This window comes from Mesoplodon bidens (assembly GCF_964165515.1).
Source record: "Mesoplodon bidens genome assembly, chromosome: 1".
Taxonomy (NCBI): Eukaryota; Metazoa; Chordata; class Mammalia; order Artiodactyla; family Ziphiidae; genus Mesoplodon; species Mesoplodon bidens.
Window position 1 is genome coordinate 87,818,278 of NC_138176.1, and position 26,884 is coordinate 87,845,161.

Genomic DNA, 26,884 nt, shown 5'->3' on the forward strand with positions numbered 1-26,884 from the left:
AGCACTGGCTCCTGGCTGCAGCACCAAGAGCCTTTCATCCACCCGGCTCAGAATAACAGGGAGAAAATGTAGAAAGAAAGAATTAGTAGAAGAAAGAAAGAGAGAGGGAAAGAAAGGAAGAAGGGAAGAAAGGAAGGAAGGAAGGAAGAAAGAAAGAAAGGAGGGAGGGAGGAAGGATGGAAAGAAAGAAGGAAAGAAAGGAGGGATGGAGGGAGGAAGGAAAGGAAGAAAGACAGGAGGGAGGGAGGAGGAAAGAAAAAGAAAGTGGAAAGAAGAAGGGTGGGAGGGAGGAAAGAAAAAGAAAGAAGGAAAGGAGGAGCGGAGGGAGGGAGGGAGGAAGGGAGAGTAGGAAAAAAAGAAAGAGCAGGTAAAGTAAAATAGAATAAAGTATGAAATATAGTAGCGTTATTAAAATTAGAAAGTAATTATTGAAAAAAAAAAAAAAAAAAACCGGACCGATAGAACCCTGGGACATATGGTGGAAGCAAAGCTATACAGAGAGAATCTTACACAGAAGATTACACATACACATTCACAAAAAGAGAGCAGGGGGAAAAATCAAAAATCTTGCTCTCCAAGTCCACCTCCTCAATTTGGGATAATTCGTTGTACAAAGAGGAAAAGGGCGAGAAGTCTGAAATCTTGCTCTCTAAGTCCACCTCCTTAATTTGGAATAATTCGTTGTAAAAAGAGGAAAAGGGGGGAAAGTCTTAAATCTTGTCCTCAAAGTCCACTTCCTCAATTTGGGATGATTCGCTGTCCATTCATGCACTCCACAGACGCAGGGCACATCAAATGGACCGTGGAGCTTTAATCCGCTGCCTCCGAGGCTGCACAGAGAGATTTCCCTGCCTCTGCTCTCACAGCTCCCAGGTCTCAGCCTTGGACCTGGCCCCGCCTCTGCGCGTAGGTCGCCGGAGGGCGTCCGTTCTTCGCTCAGACAGGACGGGTTTAAAGGAGCCGCTGATTCGGGGGCTCTGGCTCACTCAGGCAGAGGGGAGGGAGGGGCGCGCAGTGTGGGGCGGGCCTGCGGCGGCAGAGGCCGGCGTGACGTTGCAGCAGCCCGTGGCGCTCCGTGCGCTTTCCCGGGAAAGCCGTCCCCGGGTCTCGGGGACCCCGGCAGTGGCGGGGTGCACAGGCCCCCCAGAAGGCGGGGCGGACAGTGACCCGCGCTCGCACACAGGCCCCGCGGCGGCGGCGGCAGCGGCGGCGGCGGCGGCGGCGGCGGCGGCGGGCGGCTGCGGCGGCGGCCCACGCCCGTCTCCGAGGTCCGTGCCTTACCCGCAGCTCGTGCCTGTCTCCGGCGCTTCCCCAAGCAGCCCTCTTAATGCCCTCTCCTCGCGCACCAGGAAACAAAAGGGAAAAAAGTCTCTTGCCTCTTCAGCAGCTCCAGACCCTTTCCCCGGACTCCCTCCGGGCTAGCCGTGGTGCACTAACCCCTTCAGGCTCTCTTCCTGCCGCCAGCCCCAGTCCTCTCCCTGCGCTCCGACTGAAAGCCGATACCCGAGCCTCAGCTCCCAGCCCCGCCCGCCACGGCGGCCGAGCAGACAAGCCTCTCGGGCTGGTGTGTGCCTGAGGGCACCGGTCCTCTGTGCCAGAATCTCTCCGCTTTGCCCTCCGCACCCCTGTTGCTGTGCTCTCCTCCGCTACTCCGAAGCTTTCCCCCTCCGCCACCTGCAGTCTCCGCCCGCGAAGGGGCTTGTAGTGTGTAGAAACCTTCCCCCCTTCACGGCTTCACGGCTCCCTCCCACTGGTGCAGGTCCCGTCCCTATCCTATTGTCTCTGTTTATTCTTTTTTTCTTTTGCCCTACCCAGGTATGTGGGGAGCTTCTTGCCTTTTGGGGGGTCTGAGGTCTTCTGTCAGCGTTCAGTAGGTGTTCTGTAGGAGTTGTTCCACGTGTAGATGGATTTCTGATGTATCTGTGGGGAGGAAGGTGATCTCCGCGTCTTACTCTTCCGCCATCTTCCTCCGGGGCCCCCTATTTTATTATTGCTAATAAGATTCTGTGGAGTTTCCTAAGTAGATATTCATACCATGTGCAAATAATACTTTTGTTTCTTCCTTTCCAGTCTTTATGCCTTTTTATTTTTCTTATATTACTGTGTCTCTACTACCAAGTTCAGTAAAAGGGGTACTGCTGGCATCCTTGTTTTACTCACATTTTTTAAGGGAATTAATATTTCACCAGTGAATATGATGTTTGCTGTAGGTTTTTGCTGGATTATTTTTATCAGGTCAAGATAAGTTACTTTTATTCCTAGTGTGCTAAGAGTTTCTATGAATGATTGGTGAATACTTATTATTGGATACTTTTTTCTGTATCTGTTGAAATTAAAATATTTTTTCTCCTTTATTTTATTAACATGATAAATTACATTAATAATTTTAAAAAACATATACATATATGTGAATACATACATGTATGTATTTTGTATGTATGTGTATGTATTTATTTCTGCTCTCTAGCATTTTAGGTTTTCTTTATTGAGAGGGATTTTTCTGAACATCTTTTCTTATCAGAAACAGAAGCACTTTAAAGTGAATTTCCATATTTGGCAGAGTCAGAAGTGTTGGGCCTTCAGGTATTGGGCTAAATGGCTCTTCTTGTCTGTTTATTCAGGGTATCCATGAAATAGAAGAGTCAACAGAAGCAGCAAATCAAAAGCCGAATAGTCAGTTTGGAACTAGGAAGATATGAGTATTTAGGAGCAAAGAAAACATACTGTCAAATATCCAGTCAGATAACAACCCATAATTCTTCTTGCAATAAAGGAAAGGGACAAAAACAGTAGGAAAAAAAAAGGTTATACTAGTGGTAAGGGATGACCTGAGGCCTAGTATTACTTCAGTCTGTGTTTTTATTTGGTGATGTTGGTGGTAGTAATAGTAGTGGTAGCTACTGTGGAGGGCAGCCCGCACCCCTTGCAGCCTGCAAGCCATAGTCAATGACTCTGCCTGGCTGGAGTGGTGAGTAAGAGGAGATCAGAGCAGTTGTGACCTATCTGGCCTCTCACGGTTGCACCAGTTGGTGAGAGAGCATGTTTCTGTTTATGGATAACTCATTCCAAGTATAAACGTTATAGTGAGTGAATATAGTGAAAGTGACATATAGGAGGTGACCTTTAATTAGTTTGTGGAAGAAAGAGAATTACTTCTGGCACAATCGAGAATACTACGAACATATAATAAATTTTAAATGTAGGCAAAATAGGCTGTTTAATGTTTGAGTGGAGAGAATTGCTTATGTACAGAACAGTATCAGTAGATTTGATTGGTTGGAAAGGAACATGCACATATACATTAGACAGTATATGTAATAGGCAATAATAGATCTTGATTTTAACAAGGTTTCTGCTATGCCTTAATGCCCTCAATAAATAGTTGGAGAAATATGGCCTGAATAAATAGTACAGGTTGTGTATTTATAATTGTTTGAACAACTACATGCCAAATTGTTGATTTAAGTGTTTAGAACCAACAGTAAACTAAAACTCATACCATATTCTTATTTGGAGTATGGTCCCATTATTATTGTTAAGGTCAAAGATACATGTGTTTGTAAAATTTTATACTTGACGAATGTTTTCATTGAGTGTAATTTAGTTGATTTGACAATTTCACTGTTTCCTTCCATACTGAGTCAGGATCAAGAGGCAAGTTATCAACTGCTAACTATTCTCTGTGAATAAAACACTGTGTGGATTGCTGTTGTTTTGTTTTGTTTTGCACTTTAATTTCTCTTGTTTTAACTCTTTCATAATAAAGGCAATTTCTTTTCTACCTTATGTGAAATAAAGAGAACATTTACAGGTGTTTCTCTAGCACCTAACACAATGCTGGGCACCTAGTAGGCTTAATAAATGATATTTGCTGGCTTAGTAGTACTGGCTGATGCTTTATAGTAACCATACATATATTTAAAGATGGGAAATATTTTATAAGCAAATTTAAAATATCCTCATATCTTTCAACGTAGGTTTGGAAAATGCATACTTTTTTTAATAGACACCATTTATTGAACAAAGTAAGGAATGAATGAGTGAATGAGCACCTGAACAACAAACAGTAACTTTCCTTATTTCTTACAGGTGCACAGACCAGGTTTACATTTGAGCTGCCAAATCACAGATTGCGTTTTACTTCAAAAGTTTCTGCCACAGATATGTCAACCATTCCTCCTTCTGCCAGTCTTAACCTTCCTCCTGTTACTATGTCAGGGAAATATATAATGGAAGAGCATGATAGTTATTCAGACCAGGTGTGGAGTATAGATGAACTGCCTTCTAAACAAGGGTACTATTTACAGGGAAATTATCTACGTTGTGTGGCAGAAGTAAGTTCACTTTTTAATCTTCTTACTCTTTGTAATTTAGGAGCCTTCAAATTTTAGTTGTACCAAAGTATGTAGTGATCCAAAAAATCATCAAATCATTTATTCCTACAGAATTTTGTACTCTGTTTGGTGTGTGTGTGTGTGTGTGTACGTACGTACACATGTGTGTTTGTGTCTCTCTCCTTATAGTTCTATTTAAACATGCTTTTTTTTCTTGTTTTAATCATCTTTGAATTCAAATTTATTATATTGGGTTTCACATGCATCTCTACAATATTTTCGTGATTCATTTGATTATAAAAACGCTAAGGGTATCTAACATTTGTCAGATGCTTCATATTCATTGACTTGTACAATCCTTAAATCAGTCCTTTGAGGTAGATATTTTATTCTCATTTTACAAGTAAAGAAACTGAGCCATTAGAGAGGTTACATGATTCATCCAGGTATACATATTTATTAACAATATAAAGGTCATACAGACATAAAATAATTACAAGCAGATTCACAGACTAGTTTCTTTACTAAGGGAATTTGAAAGCCAGCATACATGATTCCATCATTATTTTTTCCCTTTATATCTGTACAATTATCACAAGTTTAAAAAGCATTTGGATATGTTTTCATTTGATTTGTGGTAAGTAGGCCATTTGTTATCATCCTAATTTTTTATAGTAGAAAATCAAATTTAGAGAGATTAAATAACTTTCCCCAAGTCTCCCAACTATCAAATGAGAGATGTAGGAGTCACACAGTGTGCTCGTTCCTCAGCTTGCTTTGTCAGTTTGTCAGAAACAATTGCAACCTTATCAAAAATCAATTTTCCAACTCTTTGTTTTATAAATTTTATCCTCTAGAATCTGAAGGATCTATAAGAATGCTCTTTGGCGTCTTTCTAGAAATATTACAGCTAAGTAGGATATATTTAAATCTAGTTTACCTTCTTTAGACTCTGCTTGTCCTAGAACTTCTCGTGTACAAGATGCTAGAAGTCAAATATTTACTTAAAGGTGGATTATAAAGCATATTTCATTTGTGCTTTCTACACTGAAAAATAAGTGTCCCAGACTGTAGTTTAGCAATACTATTATTAATGCTTCATTTGACAGAAAATAAAACAAATCAAATGCAGTATATTGCATAGTTCCTTACTAATATTAGCTATTATAAAGGTATAAAGTTTGTAATTGGGGCAGAACACCATCCCAGATTTACTAAGAATGCAGTTAATTACAAACATTCGGAAGAATCTAAAGTTGCATCTCTCTGAGAGTTGCCCATTTAACTATGGCCTAAAGTAGACACATGTGAAAATCATCTTTGCCCATTTGATACTACTATATATAAAATAAAAGTGCCCAGTGAAACTTAGACTTTATGTGACTTCTCACCTAAGAAAAGACTGCTACATCTCTTTTGCTGTTAACTTTTGATCAAAATATGGGCACTATCAAAGTGACAAATGTTGAAGCATTTGCCTTACTCATAAGGATGTTTCAATTCATTGTTAATATAAAACTCAACTCCAGTTAGGGCCGGGTTTCTATTTAATCTGTTTATTAACTAATGCTTGCCAGAAATTTTGGGCTTTATACTAATTATGGGACATGTATTATAGTAAAGCTGACTTTAGTATATCTGATTTGCTAATTTGCTCAAATGTAGTTTCATGAGAGCCATAATTTTGTTATTTTTATTCACAGCTGTATCTTTAGCACCTAATGCAGATGGTCAATAAATATTTGAATGAGTAAATACATTTACTTTCATTTATACTGGTCCATCTTTCTAACTCTACAACAGTGGTCATTAAAAATAAATATTACTCTACATAAAATTTCAATTTTGCAATCAGCAAGTTACATAGAGTATAATTTTCCTTCATTTTCAAAAGATTTCTCATACCTTATTGGCTACTGTTATTTTAAAATATGGGGGGAATAGCTCATAACAATGTCAGGCCAGTAGAGTATTGGGGAATATTTTTAACCCTTCTTCAGTATTTTCATTTCAAATAGCATGTAGATAATTGTTTTTCCTCAGAGTTTGGGATGACTTATGTGAGATGTATTTTAAACTAATATAGTCAGTATGTTAATCTAATATTCTGATTTTGTTTGGCAGGTTGGCTCCTTCGAACATAACCTTACAACTGATCTTCTAAACCACTTGGTATTTGTACAGAAAGTGTTCATGAAGGAAGTTAATGAAGTAATACAAAAAGTTTCTGGTAAGATGATTTGATACTTACAGTGCAGAACATACAACAGGTTTTTATTCTCATTGGCTATATGATGGTCCATGTACCAGTGGTATGTATGAGTATCGATCCTATCATTTAGATGAAATTGTTGAGTAACTCCCTAAAAATTCTGCATTCCTTTTATGGCTTTCTCACCTACAGATTCTTTTGCTTATTACTTTTGTCATATGTAATATATGCATTTACAATTTATAAATTAAACAAAGCTCCCTTATGCTTCCCTTCCAAAAAAAAAAAAAGCTTAGTGTGTGTCTGTTAACTAAACTAATCTTAATCATTTGGGAACAAAATTTAGATCAGTATTAAGATTTCGATTTTAATCTGTATCAGATGGTGACTGTATGCTGGCCACATGGTAAATTGTCTATAGCAACCCTTATTATATTTTTGCTATTCCTCAAGATCAGATTATAAGTGAGCTTCTTAATCACTATTTTATATTTTAACCGGAAATATGTTTGATTTAAACAATTAATTGATTTTTAATTCACAAGGTAAAGCATTAAGAGGCATTAGGGTGGAAAACAAGTTGACTGTATAACAGTTCTTGAGGCTGAATATTTCAGTATGAATATAATCATGTTAAAATAATAGTTAAGCCTCATCTATAAATTGGCATCAAGAGGAGACTCCTCCATGTTGATGGATAAATTCATTCATTTTACAAATTTATTGAGTATCTAGATAGTATATTATAATTGTGATGAGTTCTCTGAATGACAAGAAGAAGGTGCTATGTCTGTGTCAAAGGAGAAACTAATGTAGTCTAAGGAATCAGAAAAGGCTTCACAGAGGAAGTCATATTCAAAACCTCACAAGTGAAGCCTCATTTGGCAAGAAAGGAGAAGTAGAGAAGATTCAGGCAGAGCTTATGGACCAGTATTTGATAAGGCCCTGAAGGAGGACAGAACATGGATTAGGGAATTAAATTATGTAGCAGCTGTGTGAGCAAGAGATTTTCCTGGTTCTCATGGGTTGGTTCTGGTTGTATCTGAGGTCAGGAAGCTACTTAATGATCACATTGAAGAAGCCTAGCAGAGCTATAGAATTTTACAAGTTAATATAAAAATCAGATCAATTGGTAGTCTTGGAATTTTTCTAAAAACGGTTGAATACAAACCATTAAGGGAGGGATAAATACATAGCAGAAGCCTCTTCTGCCACTGAAGGTGTCTCTACTTGGAGACCATACAGAAGTTTTAATGTGGCCCATTTACCTGGTTGATATCACATTAGAACATTGTCTATAATGTGAAAGTAAAGAATATTTCAAGTTGGTAAATTTTTATGAGTTTTAAAGAGTATTTTCAAGACTGCTATTGCTGAATATGTATAACTAAAGAACAAACAGACTTTTCCATTAACTAATCTTGTATCTCTTACGGTAAAAACCTAGGATTATAGAGTTCCTCGTATTAGTCTGGTACTGTAAGCTGTCAAAGTGGTTTTGATGAAAAAGAAAGGCTTTTCTTAACCTTTGAATTACATTCAGTTAGGAGTTATAAGTAAAGTGTATCCCTAGGTCTGTGAATAATGAACTGGAAAAGAAGACTGGAAATTAATATTCTAACCATGAAGGCTTGCTAATCACTGTGAAGACTAGAGAAATCCGATAATGATGCCAAAGTCATTTAGTGGCTAGATCTGCTCCCTGAACCATTCCTTCCTGACTGTAGAGACAGCATGAACCCTAGGAAAATAGCTGAAATGTAAATCACATATCATCCAGCTGGCCCAGGGCCTCATGGAGCACAGATGTTCCCTTATCTTTTTCAAAACCAGAGAATGTAACAGATTATTGAGAGGGAATACTTAGAATCCCTGTAGCCACATTTCTTAGTATTCTAATCTCTATATTGCTTCCCTACTCTCCCATAATCTTCATGATTATTTTCCTTATTTGTTTCTTAAACTTTTTCCTCATGCTTTTCCTTCATGTTACATTTAGCTTTAGGACATTTTCTGTTGCATAGGAATACTCATGTTCACAATCATCATCAAGTTTGTTAGGAAAATTCTTTTTTGAAGAATCAATTCTTATAATCTTATTGCCCATGGATTGCCTGGGTTTCAGAAAGGTGTAGGTAAGCGCTGACTTAGTAAAGAGAAGAGGTCTATTTTTGGGTATGTACAGCCATTTATATGTAATGAGAAATATATATATAGTGAGGTTACCTTCTTACAATTGGACCAGGTCTATATTTAATTCATAACAAGGTAAAAACTGTGGAGTTAATGTGACTAATAGTATCTCTGATATTTCTATAAACTAAAAGTATTATGTAATACATTTTGTAAGAGGCAGAGCTTGTCTTTTAAATTAAAAAAAATGTTTTTTCTGAAACTATATAAAAGATATTCAGCATAGTGACAGATGAACAAAACAAATAGTCTTTTTTAAAAATCAACTTTATTTTTTAGAGCAGTTTTAGGTTCACGGCAAAATTGAGGGGAAGGTACAGAGATTTCCCAGATACCCTCTGCCTTCAGTCATGCATAGTCTCCCCCATTATCAAAGTCCCCCATTATAGTGGTACGTTTGTTACAACTGACAAACCTACATTGACACACTATTATCACCAAAAGCCCATAGTTTACATTAGGATTCACTCTTGGCATTGTTCATTCTGTGGGTTTGAACAAATGTATAATGACGTGTATCTATCATTATAATATCCTACAGAGTAGTTCCACTGCCCTAAAAATCCTCTGTTCTTTGCCTATTTATTCCTCCCTTGGTTGCTTCCAGGTTTTGGCCATTATGAACTAAGGTGCTATAAACATCCACGTGCAGGTTTCTGTGTGGACATAAGTTTTCCTCTCCTTTTGGTAACTGCCAAGGTGCAACATTGCTGGATCATATGGATCATATAAAAGTATGTTTCGTTTTATAGGAAACTGCCAAACTGTCTTCTAAAGTGACTGTACCATTTTGCATTCCCACCAGAAATGAATGAAAGTTCCTTTTGCTCCACATCCCCCCAGCATTTTGTGTTGTTTGTCACTGTTCTAGATTTTGGATATTCTGATGGGTGTGCAGTGGTATATTACTGTGGTTTTAATTTGCATTTCCCTGATGACATGATGTGAAGCATCTTTTCATGTGCTTATTTGCCTTCTGTATATCTTCTTTGGTGAGGTGTTTATTAAAATGTTTGGCCCATTTTTAATCAGGTTGTTTTCTTATTGTTGAGTTTAAGAGCTCTTTGCATATTTTGGATAATGGTCCTTTACAAATGTATCTTTTGGAAATATTTTCTCCCAGTTGTGGCTTGTCTTGTTATTCTCTTGATACTGTCTTCTCAGAGCAGAAGTTTTTAATTTTAATAAAGTCTAGCTTGGGACTTCCCTGGTGGTCCAGTGGTTAAGACTCCGTGCTTCCACTGCAAGGGGTGCGAGTTTCATGCCTGGTTGGGGGACTAAGATCCCTCATTTTGTGTGGTGTGACCAAAAAAAAATTAAAATTAAAATTAAAAAATTTTTTAAAAGTCTAATTTATCAATTCTTTCTTTCATGGATCATGCCTTTGGTGTTGTATCCAAAAAGTCATTGTCATACAGAAGGTCATTAAGGTTTTCTCCTTTGTTAAAAATCATATATGATTTTTGTAGTTTTGTGTTTTACCTTTAGGCCTGTGATCCATTATGAGTTAATTTTTGTGACAGGTTTAAGGTCTATATCTACATGTATTTTTTTGCATGTGGATGTCCAGGTATTCTAGCAACATATGTTGAAAAGACTGTATCTTTGCTCCATTGTATTGCCTTTGCTCAACTGTATTGCCTATGCTCATTTGTCAAAGATTAGTTGACTATATTTATGTGGATCTATTTTTGAGCTCTCCCTTCTGTTCCATTGATCTTTTTGTCTGTTATTTCACCAGTACCACACTGTCTTGATTAGCTTGTAGTCTTGAAGTCAGGTAGTTTAAGTCTTCTAGTTTTGGTCTTCTCCTTCAATATTTTATTGGCTATTCTGGGTATTTTGTCTCTTCATGTACACCTTAGAATGAGTTTGTCAATATCCACAAAATAACTTGGTAGGATTTTGACTGGGGTTGCATTGAATCTAGAGAGCAAGTTGGGAAGAACTGACATTATCAGAGTTTTGTAGGTTTTCTCATGTAGATCTTATATATATATATATTGTTAATTTATACTTAAGTATCTTATTTTTTGTGGTGCTAATGTAAATGGTGTTGTGTTTTTAATTTCACATTCCACTGTTTATTGCTGGTATATAGGAAAGTGTATATTATTAACCTTGTATCCTGCAATTTTGCTATAATCACTTATTGGGTCCAGGAACTTCTACATAGATGATCAGGTCATTTGTGAACAGAGACAGTTTTATTTCTTCCTTCCCAATCTGTATATCTTTTTTTTTTCCTTTTCTTGTCTTATTGCATTAGGTAGGACTTCTTGTATGATGTTGAAAAGGAGTGGTAAGAGTGGACATCCTTGGTTTGTACCTTATCTTAGTGAGGAAACTAAGAGCTTTTCACCATTAAGGATCCTACTAGCTGTAGGTTTTTTGTAGATATTCTCTATCGAGTTGAGGAAGTTCTCTGCTCCTAGTTTACTGAGAATCTTTACTATCAATAGGTGTTGGATTTTGTCAAATGCTTTTTCTGCATCCTGTAATATGATAATGTAATTTTTCTTCTTTAGCCTGTTGATGTGATGAATTGCATTAATTGATTACCTACTAGGAAAAAACTTCCCATCCCACTTATATTTGCTCCCTGGGATGATGCTAAATTCAATATACATAGAAAAAGATGAATCACTTTAAGATAGAATATTTGAAAGGTAAGCATACAGAAAAGTTTTTACAATAAAGGAAGGAGGAGGAGAGATAGAAGTTGGATTTTAAAGTATTAGAACATTATTTCCTGAATGCCACAATGCCTGGGCAACAAATGGTCTATTAATAGGAACTTTATCCCCAGGGTCCTCTGCCCCCATTTTGTTTTCATGTATAGGCCAAACCTTTATTGTCACACTCTTAATTATTACCTTATTTTTTATTTCTCCACCTTTATTTTTTCTTTTTTGTTTATGACACACAAATATAAATGACAAAGGTCACATTTTTGGTTGAAGAAATTATTTCATTGTACTGTTTTTCCCTCAAATATATTTCCTCAGGTGTATAATCATGTTTGGTGTAATTATAGGTATAATGTCTTAATTTAGTCCTTATAAAATGTTCTTTTTTTTTTTTCTGGCCGCACTGCACAGCTTGTGGGATCTTAGTTCTAGTCCTTATAAAATGTTCTTAATAAATACCTACATATGCAGTACTGTCCCTATCATATAACATCTGCCTCAGTGAAATGTGACATGGCTAAAGTTCCCTGTTAAAGATTGAGTTAATGATCAGGAAGAAGAAAATGTTGTGTGTGTGTGTGTGTGTTTTTAAGCACACAAAGTAGTTATTTTCCTTTTAAAGAAATTGCCTCAAACCTTCAATTATTTAACCTTTCAGGTGGGGAGCAACCTATTCCTCTTTGGAACGAACATGATGGAACAGCAGATGGAGATAAGCCTAAAATTCTACTCTATTCCCTGAACTTGCAGTTTAAGGTAACATAAATAATAATATAATAATGATTCTTTAAGAAGTATTTTTCTACTTAATGTATGCTTGTAGAAAATCTATATGATATATGAGTATGCCAAATAGAAAATAAAACTGAAGTATAACCCTGTCCACGCAGAGAAGAAGCTTTAACAGTTGAATATCCTTTAGGACGTTTTCCTATTTGTATTTTTATATATGTATATATTTCTGCATTTTTAAAAACCTTGAATACCTTTCCATGTCAGAACATTTAGATCCACTTTATCTTTTTGAACAGCTATGCTATATATTATACAGTTGTAACAATTTAACTACTTCCTTCAGATAAACCTTTTGACTTTTTTCTAATTATTGCTGTTATAAATTACTCTGTAAGAAATATTTTGTACAGTTATCCAGTTAAAATAATACCTTAATAGAAAAGTTATTTCCAATATTTACGATATTAGTGTTCTTAAAAATAAAAATCATTCTTACCAAATAGTTATTTACTTGTAATTAATGTATTTAACACATGAACAGTCTATATTTTAAATACAGAATACTGAAAAAAAAATTAATAGCTAAAAAAGTTCCTACTGACATGAGAAATTAAAGGATGTTGCCAGTTTTATCAGTTCATCAGGCATCCTATATGTGTTTTAAAACATGGCTGTTTTATTTATCATATATTGAAGGATTTCATTTGTGTGTGTGTACATTGTTGATTTAAGATTCTTTTTTCCTCCAAACATATAATCTGCTAGGGTATTCAAGTAACGGCCACAACTCCCTCAATGAGAGCTGTGAGATTTGAAACTGGATTGATTGAACTGGAACTTTCAAACCGACTTCAAACCAAAGCTTCACCAGGAAGTAGCAGCTATCTGAAACTGTTTGGTAAATGCCAAGTGGATTTAAATCTGGCATTAGGACAAATTGTTAAACATCAGGTGAGTGCTGAATATGTTGATATTAAAACTGTGGCTTTTAAACTTTGCACATCAATTTAAACTACTTTAAGTATTACTATACTTTAAAAAGTATTGAGTTGAAGTTCCTAAAATCTGATTGTAAATTCTAATAAAAAATCATTTAAGAAGGACCTTATAATTTTACCTTGGTATTTCATTGAGTATATTGGTAGTATATTGTTCAGTGCAAATGCAATCACATGAAACTTGAATCTAGTATCTTCATAAATATTCATTTATAATTTCTCTTGATTTTGTTAAACATTATTTTTTATTTCAACACTTTGTACTAACATTGGTCAGTCTTTAAAATGTTACTAAGTTTCTTAGCTGTCCTGTTTGATAATGGCAAATTTTGCATGCTATAATATAAACATGTAAAGTTTAAAAAAAGTGTATATATACGACAGTAAATCAGATTCTGTTGTATAAAAATTAACTTTCACAGCTCATCAGGGAATTTTACTATTTTTTTTGCTAAAAATTATTATGTAGATTTAACCTTTTTCCTTCTTTAGTTTGAAGATTAAAAGAATACCAGTCACTTTTCAAACCTGAGTGGTTGTATTAAAGATTATGTGGGGGAATAAATGAACAAAAATTTCATGTCATCTCTAGAAAAACAGTAATTTTTTCAAATAGAAACACAGTTTGAGAGGAGAGAGGATCTAATTATCTTGAAACATTTAATACATTGCCATTGAGGATATGGCCCTAATCCTAGCTTTTGTATGAATTTTATGTATGACTTCCTATTTATTTCTTATATACCCATCCATATTGTATATTAATTTCAAGTGTTTATGGTACAGAGTATCAGGAATTTATCATTGACAAATGAAATAGAGAAAAATGTACTGTAGTTCTTTTAGTGAACAATACCATTAATGGTGTTAAAACTTCTAATTTTTTAAATTAAAATATTTTCCATTATTTGATTTTATTGAGCTTTTAATTTTATTTTAGGTTTATGAGGAAGCTGGTTCTGATTTTCATCAGGTTGCCTATTTTAAAACTAGAATTGGGTTAAGAAATGCCCTGCGAGAAGAAATCAGTGGTTCTTCAGATAGGGAAGCTGTGCTTATTACCCTGAATAGACCAATTGTTTATGCACAGCCTGTGGCCTTTGATAGAGGTAAGATGAAGTCTATCAATACTGTCTTGTTAGATTTAGAAATGTTTTGGTAATGCTAGAAAAAATCATCTGTAGTTTACAAGTTTAAATGCTTGACAGCTAAATGTCTCTTAAATTTAAAATGTGAGCATCCAAAAAAAGTTTCATGCTTATTACCATTAGTTTTTGAAGTTACTTTACTTTTTAAAGTTATTTGCTTTTTACATGGATCTATAGGAATGTCTGATTCAGAATTTTAAATTTTTTGGTTTGGATAACTATTGCACCCAATTGTCTTAGCACTGTCTTTATTAATTTATTCTATAAACATTTATTGTTTACTGTCTAGAAGTGGAATACAAATATGGAAAACAGGATCTCTGCCCTCAAGGAGCTCTCAGTTCAGTGGGAAAGAGAACAAAGTAGACTACAGAGTGGAGATATATAGATATAGATATAGATACACACACACACACACACACACACTTCTTTTTTTCCCCCTTATATCTGAGGGTGTCTCTCACTTTCTCTGTGCTTCTCAGAGGAGAAACTAAATTTTCAGATTCAACTTGGAGTTAGGAGTTCACCAAGGAGACAGGAAATGAAAGCTTGTCCTATTTACCTCTGTATCTGAAGGCCTAGAACAGTCCCAGGCATGTAGTTAAGAACTAAATAAATATTTGCCAAGTGAGAAAGAACATGAATGAATATATATGAGCACAGAGGTCTAAGAAAATATAGCAGCCATTTTTATAAAAGAAAATAATGGGAAATAAGGCTGAACAATAGATAGAATCTAATTAATGTGTCTTGGGCAAATAGGAATTGTATTTTAGAAGTAATGAAGAACCATTTATGAAGCCATAAAAGATTTAAATCAGTGGTGGGCATTGGCTGGTGATAAGATCAGTTTGTGAGAAAACTGCCCTTACCATTTTATTTTGCTAAATCTGGTGCACATTTTTTTTTTCATTTCTCATCTTACCAACTTTTGATCAACTTTCAACAACTCCTTAAAGTACTTTGTACTCTTTGTGTCCATGACATAACACCTGCTTTTCCTTCTACTTCTCTGGCCCGTTCATCTTTATCTCTCTTTAGACTCCTCCTTGTATACACTGCATTAAATGATGGTTTACCTTAAGTTTCATTCTTGTTACAAACTCAAATGTCTTCGACTTCTCTCTCTAAATCACACTTTATTAATGTATACTCCCAGTATTACGTACCTCTCCTTCAAGAATTTTTAACTGTTGTAACAGAAAGCTGTATAAGGTCAGGGACCATGTCTGTTTTCGTTTGTTATTCCATGCCAATGCCTAGCATATATAGTAGGCATTTCACAACTAATTCATTGAATGAATGAATGGACCTGGATTTTCTTCTTTTGCCACTTTGCAGTCCCTGCTTTCTGCTTTTTTCATTTTTCAAGTTGACCGTATCCTCTTAGATCCTTTCAAATTCTAATGCTACAATTTTCTGGGAATAATTTTTATTAATCAACAGGATTTTGCAGCTCTAGAGGTTTACTTGCCATATAGCTTTACAGTTTTTATTTTAATTTTCCTTCTGCCCTGTCTTAATTATCAAAAGCTGTGCTGTTTTGGCTGAATTATAAGGCTGCCTATGACAATTGGAATGAACAACGAATGGCTTTACATAAAGATATTCATATGGCTACAAAGGAAGTGGTAGATATGTTGCCTGGTATCCAGCAAACGTCAGCCCAGGCGTTTGGGACTCTCTTCCTCCAGCTCACTGTGAATGATCTGGGAATTTGCCTGCCTATCACAAACACTGCACAGGTATAAAAAATCGAATCACAGTCCAAGATTAAGAGCCAGACATTTCTAGAAACCATTTTTATGTGTATAGAGTATAACAATAAGCTTTTCAGGATAACAGTTTATAACTTGAGTTTAGTAGATAGCAAGTAAGATTGAACGCCTTCAACTGTTATTCATCCACAGCGTATTAAACGTCAGTTTCATGAGACTTCTCTGAAGCATTCTGATATGCCTCATAATAGTAATGAGATTGACACCCATCTAATAAATCTTAATTTTTACCTTGGAAAATAAGCAGCTTAGCTTTCAAAAATTTTTATTTGTTTTGTATTTAGCCAAGACATCTTTGGCATACACTTGATAATAAAATAGAAACAAAGGATATTTAAGGATGCTATATAATAATGTTTAATAACTTTATCTAAAACAGGGTAGGGAATTTCAAAATTCTTTTAAACTATAATATTTAGTGGTAACAAAACTTCCAAGTTATGTGTACTGGATAAAGCAAAAATTTACTCTTTGTGATTTAGGACCAGTTCTCAGGAATACATATTTGCATGCACATGTGTGTGAGGGAAAAGGCTATGAACCCCCTGTTAGGCTAAGAAGTTACAATTATAACAAATACAGAGGTCTACATTTTACTGTTATAATTTACCTTAACCTGTAACCAGTTGTTGAATGAATTTATCTTTAAGTATTTTGTTTGGCAAAACAGTGTTAAGAAAAACTCGGAGTTAAGGATTGGCAACATGGTATGTTTGTGCTTCAGGGATTGAAAAATGATAATATTTTAATGACATGATGGACAGAGCTTAGGAAGGATTTACACACCAGGGATGGTTGTCAAAATGAAAATGTTCCACACAAACTAAAAGGCTTGAGATAAAAAGAACAGATAATTAGCCTTTTGCAAGTTTAGGTTAAAAAAATGCACATGGCAATGCATTTCACATGAGCAATTTAATTTTAAAAGTAGGCATCTTTCTAAACTGCTTTTTAATGAAGCGCTCTAGGGTTGACCCTTTCTAGATGTTTGATCTTATGAATCCTGTGAGGTTTCCAAATTTTAAAAGTTGTCACCTTTTGTCTCATTTCTTTAATATATTTTGCAGTCTAATCACACTGGAGACCTTGACACTGGTTCTGCTTTAGTACTGACCATTGAAAGTACTCTCATCACTGCTTGTTCTTCAGAATCTCTAGTTAGTAAAGGGCATTTCAAAAACTTTTGTATCCGTTTTGCTGATGGCTTTGAGACATCATGGGATGACTGGAAACCAGAAATTCGTGGGGACCTAGTGATGAATGCCTGTGAGTGTCTCTTATTTTCTGTATGAGGTTTTGAATTTTTTAAAATTAAAAAATAACCCCAGTGTCTTCATAAGTAAAACTAAAGGATGTTCATATCTAGGAATGTTATTGGACTTCGTGACATAAAGACTATTTCTAATTAAAGATATCAGAACATATTTGTGATTCCAGCCATAAATAAGTAAATAAATTAGTCCACATGTCCACATATGTAGTATACAGAGTATAATTTGTGTGATTTCTCTGATTCTATTATGCTCCATTAAACACAGCTTTAGTTTCCTCTGGTTGTGAATAACTAAAGCTGTATTTGTATGCTATTTTGAAGGTAAAGGGATTTATTTTTATTTTAATATTTTAAATATTACAGCAGAGTTGATAAAGCATCATTAATCTATTTTTAATTAATTTTTATTGGAGTATAGTTGCTTTACAATGTTGTGTTATCATTAATCTTAATAATGAAGAAAAATTATATTTGAAGAATTAATGGTTGTGGACTAAAATTCCTCAGCTAATCTGTAAAACAAAATTAATTACTTTTCAGAAGGTGGTATGCCATTATTTAGCAATTTTTTCCTCTCTTCACTGGAAGACAATCTTCTTTCCAGTTCTGGGTTTTCTTTGAGTATTGGGAGAACTTTCCAGTGTTTTTATATCAAAACTTGAAGTTTTAGCATTTAATATTGGCGAAAATTTTAGGTGAAATTTTTTGGTTTTGAATGCTTTGCATTTAGATAATTCATAGGTAAAATACTAGGATTTCTTTGAAATACTTCAGGTTATTAAGAAGACTTGATATCAAAATACTCGTGCCTGATACCCAAAAGACCAAAATTAGGCTTCATTAGAAATTTTTACAAGTAATCATTTTACATGGTTGTTATGTATGTTTTAAAAGGTCACCATAACTGTCTTTTGTTTGTGTGTTTTTTTCCTTAAAATAAATTTAAACCTCTTGATTTTTATTATGATGACATTTTGCCATCATTATAGTCATACTGGATAGAATATATTTGGAAACAAGGAAGGATACCATTTCCTTAGCAGTTTAAACAAAGGGAAAATGCATAAGAAATATGCCTCTGACTCAAAAACACATATTAAAAAATATAAACAATAACTCAGCACCTCAGTGGATATTATACCAGCAAAGTAGAACACTAACATGCTGATAATTGCGATAATCATAATTTATTTGGGGTTTTGGAAGGAATCAAATGACTTGTTTTTGTAACATGCTTATTGTTTGGTGTTTTGGGAGAGTGGCAAACGAGATGAGTAGAGTAGTTGTTTTGCTGACATAAAAGAATTCCAAATTACAGATTCACCAATTAGTTTACTATTTTGTAGTTTTTATTAGTGTAGTTTTTATTAGTAGTAAGTATACTTGGATATAACTGAGATTTTTTTTTAAAAAAGAGTTGAGTTTAGGGCAGAGAAATAAGGAAAAGTAGGATTATGCCTTAGGATTTTTTTTCACAGATCATTTAAAAATCATGCCCTACAGAAACAGAAATATAGATCAATGGAACAGGATAGAAAGCCCAGAGATAAACCCACGCACATATGGTCACCTTATTTTTGATAAAGGAGGCAAGAATATACAATGGAGAAAAGACAGCCTCTTCAATAAGTGGTGATGGGAAAACTGGACAGGGACATGTAAAAGAATGAAATTAGAACACTCCCTAATGCCATACACAAAAATAAACTCAAAATGGATTAAAGACCTAAATGTAAGGCCAGACACTATAAAAAGGAAAACATAGGCAGAACACTCCATGACATAAATCACAGCAAGATCCTTTTTGACCCACCTCCTAGAGAAATGGAAATAAAAACAAAAATAAACAAATGGGACCTAACGAAACTTCAAAGCTTTTGCACAGCAAAGGAAACCATAAACAAGACCAAAAGACAACTCTCAGAATGGGAGGAAATATTTGCGAATGAATCAATGGACAAAGGATTAATCTCCAAAATTTACAAGCAGCTCATGCAGCTCAATGTCAAAAAAACAAACAACCCAATCCAAAAATGGGCAGAAGACCTAAATAGACATTTCTCCAAAGAAGATATACAGATTGCCAACAAACACATGAAAAGATGCTCAACATCACTAATCATTAGAGAAATGCAAATCAAAACTACAATGAGGTATCACCTCACACCAGTCAGAATGGCCAGCATCAAAAAATCTACAAGCAATAAATGCTGGACAGGGTGTGGAGAAAAGGGAACCCTCTTGCACTGTTGGTGGGAATGTAAATTGATACAGCCACTATGGAGAACAATATGGAAGTTCCTTAAAAAACTAAAATTAGAACTACCATACGACCAAGCAATCCCACTACTGGGCATATACCCTGAGAAAACCATAATTCCAAAATAGTCATGTACCACAATGTTCACTGCAGCACTATTTACAATAGCCTGGACATGGAAGCAACCTAAGTGTCCACTGACAGATGAATGGATAAAGAAGATGTGGCATATATATATACAGTGGAATATTAGCCATTAAAAGAAATGAAATTGAGGTATTTGTAGTGAGGTGGATGGACCTAGAGTCTGTCATACAGAGTGAAGTAAGTCAGAAAGAGAAAAACAAATACCATATGCTAACACATATATAGAATCTAAAAAAAAAAAAAGTGGTTCTGAAGAACCTAGGAGCAGGACAGGAATAAAGACACAGATGTAGAGAATGGACTTGAGGACATGGGGAGTGGGAAGGGTAAGCTGGGACAAAGTAAGAGAGTGGCATGTACATATGTAAACTACCAAACGTAAAATAGATAACTAGTGGGAAGCAGCCGCACAGCACAGGGAGATCAGCTCGATGCTTTGTGACCACCTAGAGGGGTGGGATAGGGAGGGTGGGAGGGAGACGCAAGAGGGAGGGGATATGGGGATATATGTATATGTATAGCTGATTCACTTTGTTATACAGCAGAAACTAACACACCATTGTAAAGCAATTATACTCCAATAAAGATGTTAAAAAAAAAATCATGCCCTAAATAAAAGATGGCCCTGTGTCGGTAATTCCCTTGGTGGTCCAGTGGTTAGGACTTGGCGCTTTCACTGGCGGGGCCCAGGTTTGATCCCTGGTTGGGGAACTAAGAGTCTGCAAGCCAAGCGGCATGGCCAAAAAAAAAAAAAGATAGCGCGGTGTAATTTCCTCTCTAGGTGATAATATTTTGGGGGGAAGTGCAATAAAAATTAGAAAGGACAATGTATAGGAAGGGTTCCATGGACCACTTAAATAGTAAAGATTAGACGCTATTCTTTAACATGTATTTAGAAAAACTAAACCACTAGAAGTTTGAAAAATTCCAACTTTCTGCTAACACCTGGGTAGCAGCATTTGGTTGTCACAGCAGGAATACTGCCATCCTGGATTCTGGTTGGTCCAACTCAGAGATGACAGGTACAGTGGGCAGGAGCCCAGTTGGTTTCCTACTTCTCACTTTCAGGATCCAGATATACTCCTAAGAATTTTAACATTCCTTATTAATTCATCATACCTCTGTATTCTATGAATTTATATAATCTTTTTTTTAGCTTAATATTCAAAAATTCTCTAGCACTTCTTGGGATTGGAAGTCCTCGATGTTTTCTACCCTTTTTAAATTTACTGTTTCTTACTTTCACTTGGCCTTAGTTATATTACTCCAATTTCAGAGGCTTTTCTTTTCATTCTAGCAGTCTTAAGATTTGAAAGGGTAGTCTAGGCTTTTTTTGCTCTGATTTATAACTATGACATTAAAGGTGAATTAGGCAAACTTTTACCCCCAAACAAGATCTAATTCTTTTTTATAATTTGTATGTGAGGCACAAGTACCATATGGTTCAAAAATATAATTTAGATTTTAAAGTTATTGGCACCACCTTAAAAAATACATAATAGAAATTGTCAGTTATGAACCCTTTCTCCCAAAATAAATTGTAGTATTTCTTTTCTTTTTTTTAAATTAATTTATTTATTTGGCTGTGCTGGGTCTTAGTTGTGGCATGCGGGATCTAGTTCCCTGACCAGGGATCGAACCCAGGCCCCCTGCATTGGGAGCATGGAGTCTTAACCACTGGACCACCAGGGAAGTCCCTAAATTGTAGTATTTCTACAACTCGCATTTGAGTAACATTTGAATACCAGTTTAGAATATGGAATGAATTGCAAAAGGACATTTTATTACGGTATATATACTGTCAGGTTTAGACTGAAATTTGGTTTCCATTAAGGATTACTGAGAAAGGGTCTTAATTCTATCTTTAGGCTCTACTTTGTTTAAAAGTTGTTTCAAGGATGGCATGTCTTTTGTTGATTTAATTAACCTCTTTAAAAAGCTGAAATTATCTGATTAAAGCTAAGAAGTAGTAAATGTTTCAAAGTTAAAGTTAGATATGTTCTGGGGATAGGTCCATGACCTTAGGAGGCTGACGTTATGAGGTTGACATCATGGCAGGCAATCTTTTTTTTTTTTCCCCTCATAAAATGATCCTTGTCAAAGTAAAAGACAAGGTTGATGAATCATGTCTGTGACCTAATGTGGCAGTTCTTAGTTATCAAAAAATCCTTTTAAACTTATTTGCATTCTCAAAGTGCCATTCATTCATGATGGTACAAATTGTCATAGAATCTGGAAACTAGAGTTTCAGAGTTGGCCAGGTATTGTCACTCAGATAAGGAAATCACATGCAGAATGTAAAGATAAAACTGGAGTCAAATCTTTTTTTCTTTATTGAGGTATGGTTGATTTACAATATATTAGTTTCAGGTGTATGCAGTTCTTAAAATCGGTAAGAATAAAATATTGCGAGACATGAAATAGATACCATAAGTCATCTAAGGTAGCCCTTTCATTCTCCAGATTAGAAACTGAAATCTAATACACTAAGATGTATCAGATAGATAACTAATAAGAACGTGCTGTATAAAATAAATAAATTAATAAATTAAAAAAAAGAAACTGAAACCTAGAGAGGCTAGTAATCCTGTTTATATTTAGGTAATCATTTTTGGAAGAAAAATTGCAGTGTAATATTTAATCACAAGCATAATTTTATTGAAACTTATTTTGGGGGTCATTTTTGTGCAGGTGTAGTTCCAGATGGTACCTATGAAGTGTGTTCCAGGACTACAGGACAAGCAGCTGCTGGTAAGTTCACCTTTGGTATTACTTTTGCTATATATATCTGGTAGAATTCTGCTTTTTTTATCCATTTTTCCTGCCTTTATATTAGAGGCTCTTTTAACTAAACTCATTCTGGTACTCCCTAATTTTTAAAAACTATTTTGCAATAATATTAGCATATTTTTATTTATCTAACAATTAATTAGACACCATCAGTGTACAAGATACACTACAAAATGTTTTGGGAAAGACAAAGATGAATAAGATATACTTTCTATGCCATATAAGTTTAAATTCTAATAATGTAGTTACAGCTCTGCAGCATAACTAAACTGTAATAAGTGATAAGTTCAAAAAATATATAAAATTCCAATTGCTATTGAAATTTACAGGAGGGAGATAAAATTTCTAAATGTCAAAGGATACTGGAATGAGAGAAAGCTTTATGGAAGGAAAAGCATTTAAACAAGGACTTGAAAGATGGATAAAATTGTTTCTTAAGCAAAAACTGGAAAATATGAACAGAGAAAATTCAGGCAGAGAGAATAATACCTGTCATGATGTCAAAACACAGTGTCTAGTTAGAGTTGTCCAAATTGGCTGGAATAGAGTTATGTGAAAATAAGATGAGAAAAATCTTAAATCCCAAATTAAGGAATTTGGACTTCATCTTGTGGACAGTGAGAAAGCCGTTGAGTTTTTTTGAGCAAGAAAGCAGATGTGACAGTATCAAAGGGACACACACTTTCAAGGATTAGAGAGGAGAGAAATCTAGGAAACTGGTTCGGAGATAACCATAGAAGTAGTAATCTGTCTTAACTAAGATGACAGCATAGTGTCACTTTTTATTATTTTTACTGGTATAAAATTAGGGTAAGATAAATGGAGATATTGATTTAAGAGCGCTTAAAATGTTGAGAGGAGGGCTTCCCTGGTGGCGCAGTGGTTGGGAGTCCGCCTGCCGATGCGGGGGACGCGGGTTCGTGCCCCGGTCCGGGAGGATCCCACATGCCGCGGAGCGGCTGGGCCCGTGAGCCGTGGCTGCTGAGCCTGCGCGTCCGGAGCCTGTGCTTCGCAACGGGAGAGGCCACAACAGTGAGAGGCCCGCGTACAGCAAAAAAAAAAAAAAAAAAAAAATGTTGAGAGGGGAGAAGCCGATTAGGACGAGTAGATTTCCTTTTCTCCTTACTATTCCTCCTGTCCTCCAAAACCTAGTCTCAGTGCTCGTCCTAAGTAAACTGTCTCAGAAAATAGCAAGGCCTGCAGTCCCCACTGACAGAGAACTGAAAAAGTTAGGAAATTTCCAGCAGTAATGTTAGAAGGAAAAGTTGATAACTGAGGTAAACATACATATTGGGAGGAAGGTCACATAAAAGTCTTTGTCAGGAGTCTTGTTTATAAGCGACAACAACGTACTCAAACTGGCTTAACCAGAAGGGGGAACTTGTTAAAAGAACATTTGCAGATCACAATTAAACTTAGGAATGGCTATCTCAGTGAAGAGAAAGAACGAGGTCAATTCAGGGGCCCTCAGGAACTACTGGAAACAAGATCCCAGCTGTCACCAGGGCTCTTTCCAGCTCTTGTCTTTGCTTCTCTCCGGCTGCTTCATTTTTGCTAACTGCTGACCTCCTGAAATATGGCAGGAAACATGGCTGCCAGCAGCTCATGAGCCTCATTCCCCACCCCTCAATCACTAGAGAGGGACCAGTCTTTTCTCAAGTCCAGGGAAGGATTCTTAGTTTTCCAACTTTGACCCTTACTCAGGCTAATCATCTGATTAATTCTGGCTAATGAGGGAGGGCTGTGCCAGTTCTCCTACTATAGTCATGGGAAGGTAGATCAGCTATGGGGCTAGGGGAGGAGGGAATTCATAGGTCACATGGGGAAAGAAGAGTGCTGAAAACAGAGAAACAATAGGTGCACACTATACAATAGGGAAATCAATCCCGTAGTCTCATGTTTCTGACAGATCTAGCTGTAAGAGACATTAGTTATTACACAGGGCCATCATCCACTTTATTACCTGAATGTAGAATTATTTAAATTTCTATACTCAAGACTTACCAAAAACGTCACTTCTTTATTTAAACAGAAAGTAGTAGTGCTGGAACCTGGACACTCAATGTATTGTGGAAAATGTGTGGGATTGATGTCCACATGGATCCTAACATTGGCAAAAGACTTAACGCTCTGGGCAATACCCTTACAACACTGACAGGAGAGGAGGACGTAGATGACATTGCCGATCTAAATTCAGTGAACATAGCTGACCTGTCAGATGAAGATGAAGTTGACACTATGTCTCCCACTATCCATACTGTAAGTAAACTCACAGTTAGACTTTGTCAGGACTGGCTTTTACCCTGAGAAAGGGATATTATTAGGTCAGTGTTATTTACTGTAGTTGCTAATTGTGGAGGAAGGGAGTGGTGGTTCTCTGTGTCTACATTTATATAATATTGTTTTTTTAATTCCAAAATATAGTCTTTTAATTGAATTCCTTGTTTCATAACGGTTGTCAACCAACTTGTGCCTTAACCTACAGGTAACATGTTAACAGTAAAAGCAAAGTGCAAGCAGATCTGTAGAGACAGAAAGTAGATCAGTGGTCGCCTAGGACTGGGAGAGTTTAGGGGGTTGGGAGAGGGGATGGGAAGAGACTGCTAATGTTATGAGGTTTTGTTTGGGAGGCGGTAAAAATGTTCTAAATAGATTCTGATGATGGCTGCACAACTTTGTGACTATACTAAAAACCACTGTAAACCATTATACATTTTAAATGGGTGAATTTTATGGCATGTGAGTTATCCCAATAATGATGTTCAAAAATGAAAGTCAGAAGCAAAGTGCACCCACACAAAATAAAGTATACATTTTAAAAATGTGTATTTCCATTTATACTGTACATATTCTATAGTATCAGATTGATTAGTTATTAGTTAAACTTATTATTAGATAAAAAGAAAGTTTCTCTCTGCTTTCATTCTATTATCGACGTAAAAAAAATTTTGAAACATCTTTTAACTACTGTGTCATGAAATAGTTTTGTTCTTGGAAAGAAATTTTTAAAAAATTAACATTACTGTTTACCATTTAGAGTTCAGAGGGAAGTTCAGTAAGTGGAGATGGCCACAAGCTCACCTTTGGGCAACGACTTGTAAATCACCTCCTAGGCCTGAGGCCTCCACATCAGCGCTATTCTGTTCCTGCAGAGTATCTGTGTAACCCAGAGATGTGGGCCTCCCCTCAGTCTAGCCAGTCCCATCTGAAAGCATGCAGAGCTCACTCATGGGGAAACGTAGGTAGCAACTAAATGGATTCCTTACGAAAATGAAGGGGTTTGAATCACTGGAGAATTCCAATCATCTTACTTAATATAGATGGCTTTGATTCTTGCATGCTCCCTTTGATTTAAGGTGTTATTTCTGTGATAGGGTAGATTTGCTTTGTGACCTGAGGGTGTTACTGACAGACATGCTTTTGATTTTTCAGGAAGCTGTAGATCATCGAAGACAAGGAGCATCTTGTAGCCAGCCAGGAGAACTTAGAGGAAGAAAAATTATGAAGCGTATAGTGGATATCAGAGAACTGAATGAACAGGCCAAAGTAATAGATGATCTTAAGTATGTATAATGATTTTTAATTTAGTATAGTATTCCCTAATAATAGAATAGATTTTAAATGTGAAGGAAACTGGATTGGGGCCAGTACAACCCCTTTAGTTTATAAATGAGATCACCAAGGTCCAGAAAAGTTTGGTGATTTGTCTGAGATCATACATTCATTAGTGATAAAGTTAGAAATGTTAGTCTAGTGCTCACCACAACTCCCCATTTCTGAGAAGTTTATGACTGACTTTATGTCACATATGTGCATCTCTACATGTACATACATGTATCTTCACATATGTATGTAAATATGAGTTTTTTGCTAACAGTATTTTTGGAATGCAAATTTTTGAGAGAGGAAGAAAATTTAGAATTTATTAAGCACCTATTGTGATTCTGACATGTTATCTCAATTTAATCCTCACAACATTTCTGTGAGATTAGATGGCATTATCCAAACTTTATAGATGAGAAAACTGGCTCAGAGAGATTAAAGAATTGGAATTTGAACCTGTGTTTGTCTGAATTCAAACTTCATGCTTTTTTGCTTGCCTGTATTAGCAGTTCACTAGAACTGAGGTGAGGGTAGGGCGAGTCAAGAGTGGGGAGTAGGTGGTAGTCATTTTTTTCTTTATCTGTAGCCTGCTAAATAGTACTGACTAGGTAATACTTGCTCTGTAAGACTAAATATTCTTCTTGCCAAAATGAAATTTTTGTTTTCCCCAAAGGTGGAAAACATACTTCATCTTTTCTAATCTTTGTACTCCTTTATCTGTGT

At 35.8% G+C, this 26,884-nt stretch overlaps 1 protein-coding gene across 2 annotated transcripts in view; it reads left to right on the forward strand.

The window, feature by feature from the left end:
- Positions 1 to 26,884, forward strand: part of BLTP1 (bridge-like lipid transfer protein family member 1) — a 216,686-nt gene that overhangs the window by 150,582 nt on the left and 39,220 nt on the right. Inside the window, exons 53-63 of one of the 2 annotated variants that reach the window (XM_081223831.1) lie at positions 4,090 to 4,334; positions 6,459 to 6,564; positions 12,088 to 12,185; positions 12,930 to 13,115; positions 14,103 to 14,271; positions 15,844 to 16,055; positions 17,156 to 17,354; positions 22,460 to 22,519; positions 24,591 to 24,817; positions 25,596 to 25,796; positions 25,991 to 26,121. In XM_081223831.1, coding sequence (XP_081079957.1) covers positions 4,090 to 4,334; positions 6,459 to 6,564; positions 12,088 to 12,185; positions 12,930 to 13,115; positions 14,103 to 14,271; positions 15,844 to 16,055; positions 17,156 to 17,354; positions 22,460 to 22,519; positions 24,591 to 24,817; positions 25,596 to 25,796; positions 25,991 to 26,121 — 1,834 coding nt within the window. The remainder of the gene's footprint in view (positions 1 to 4,089; positions 4,335 to 6,458; positions 6,565 to 12,087; positions 12,186 to 12,929; positions 13,116 to 14,102; positions 14,272 to 15,843; positions 16,056 to 17,155; positions 17,355 to 22,459; positions 22,520 to 24,590; positions 24,818 to 25,595; positions 25,797 to 25,990; positions 26,122 to 26,884) is intronic. The other variant, XM_081223832.1, reaches the window with a different exon arrangement.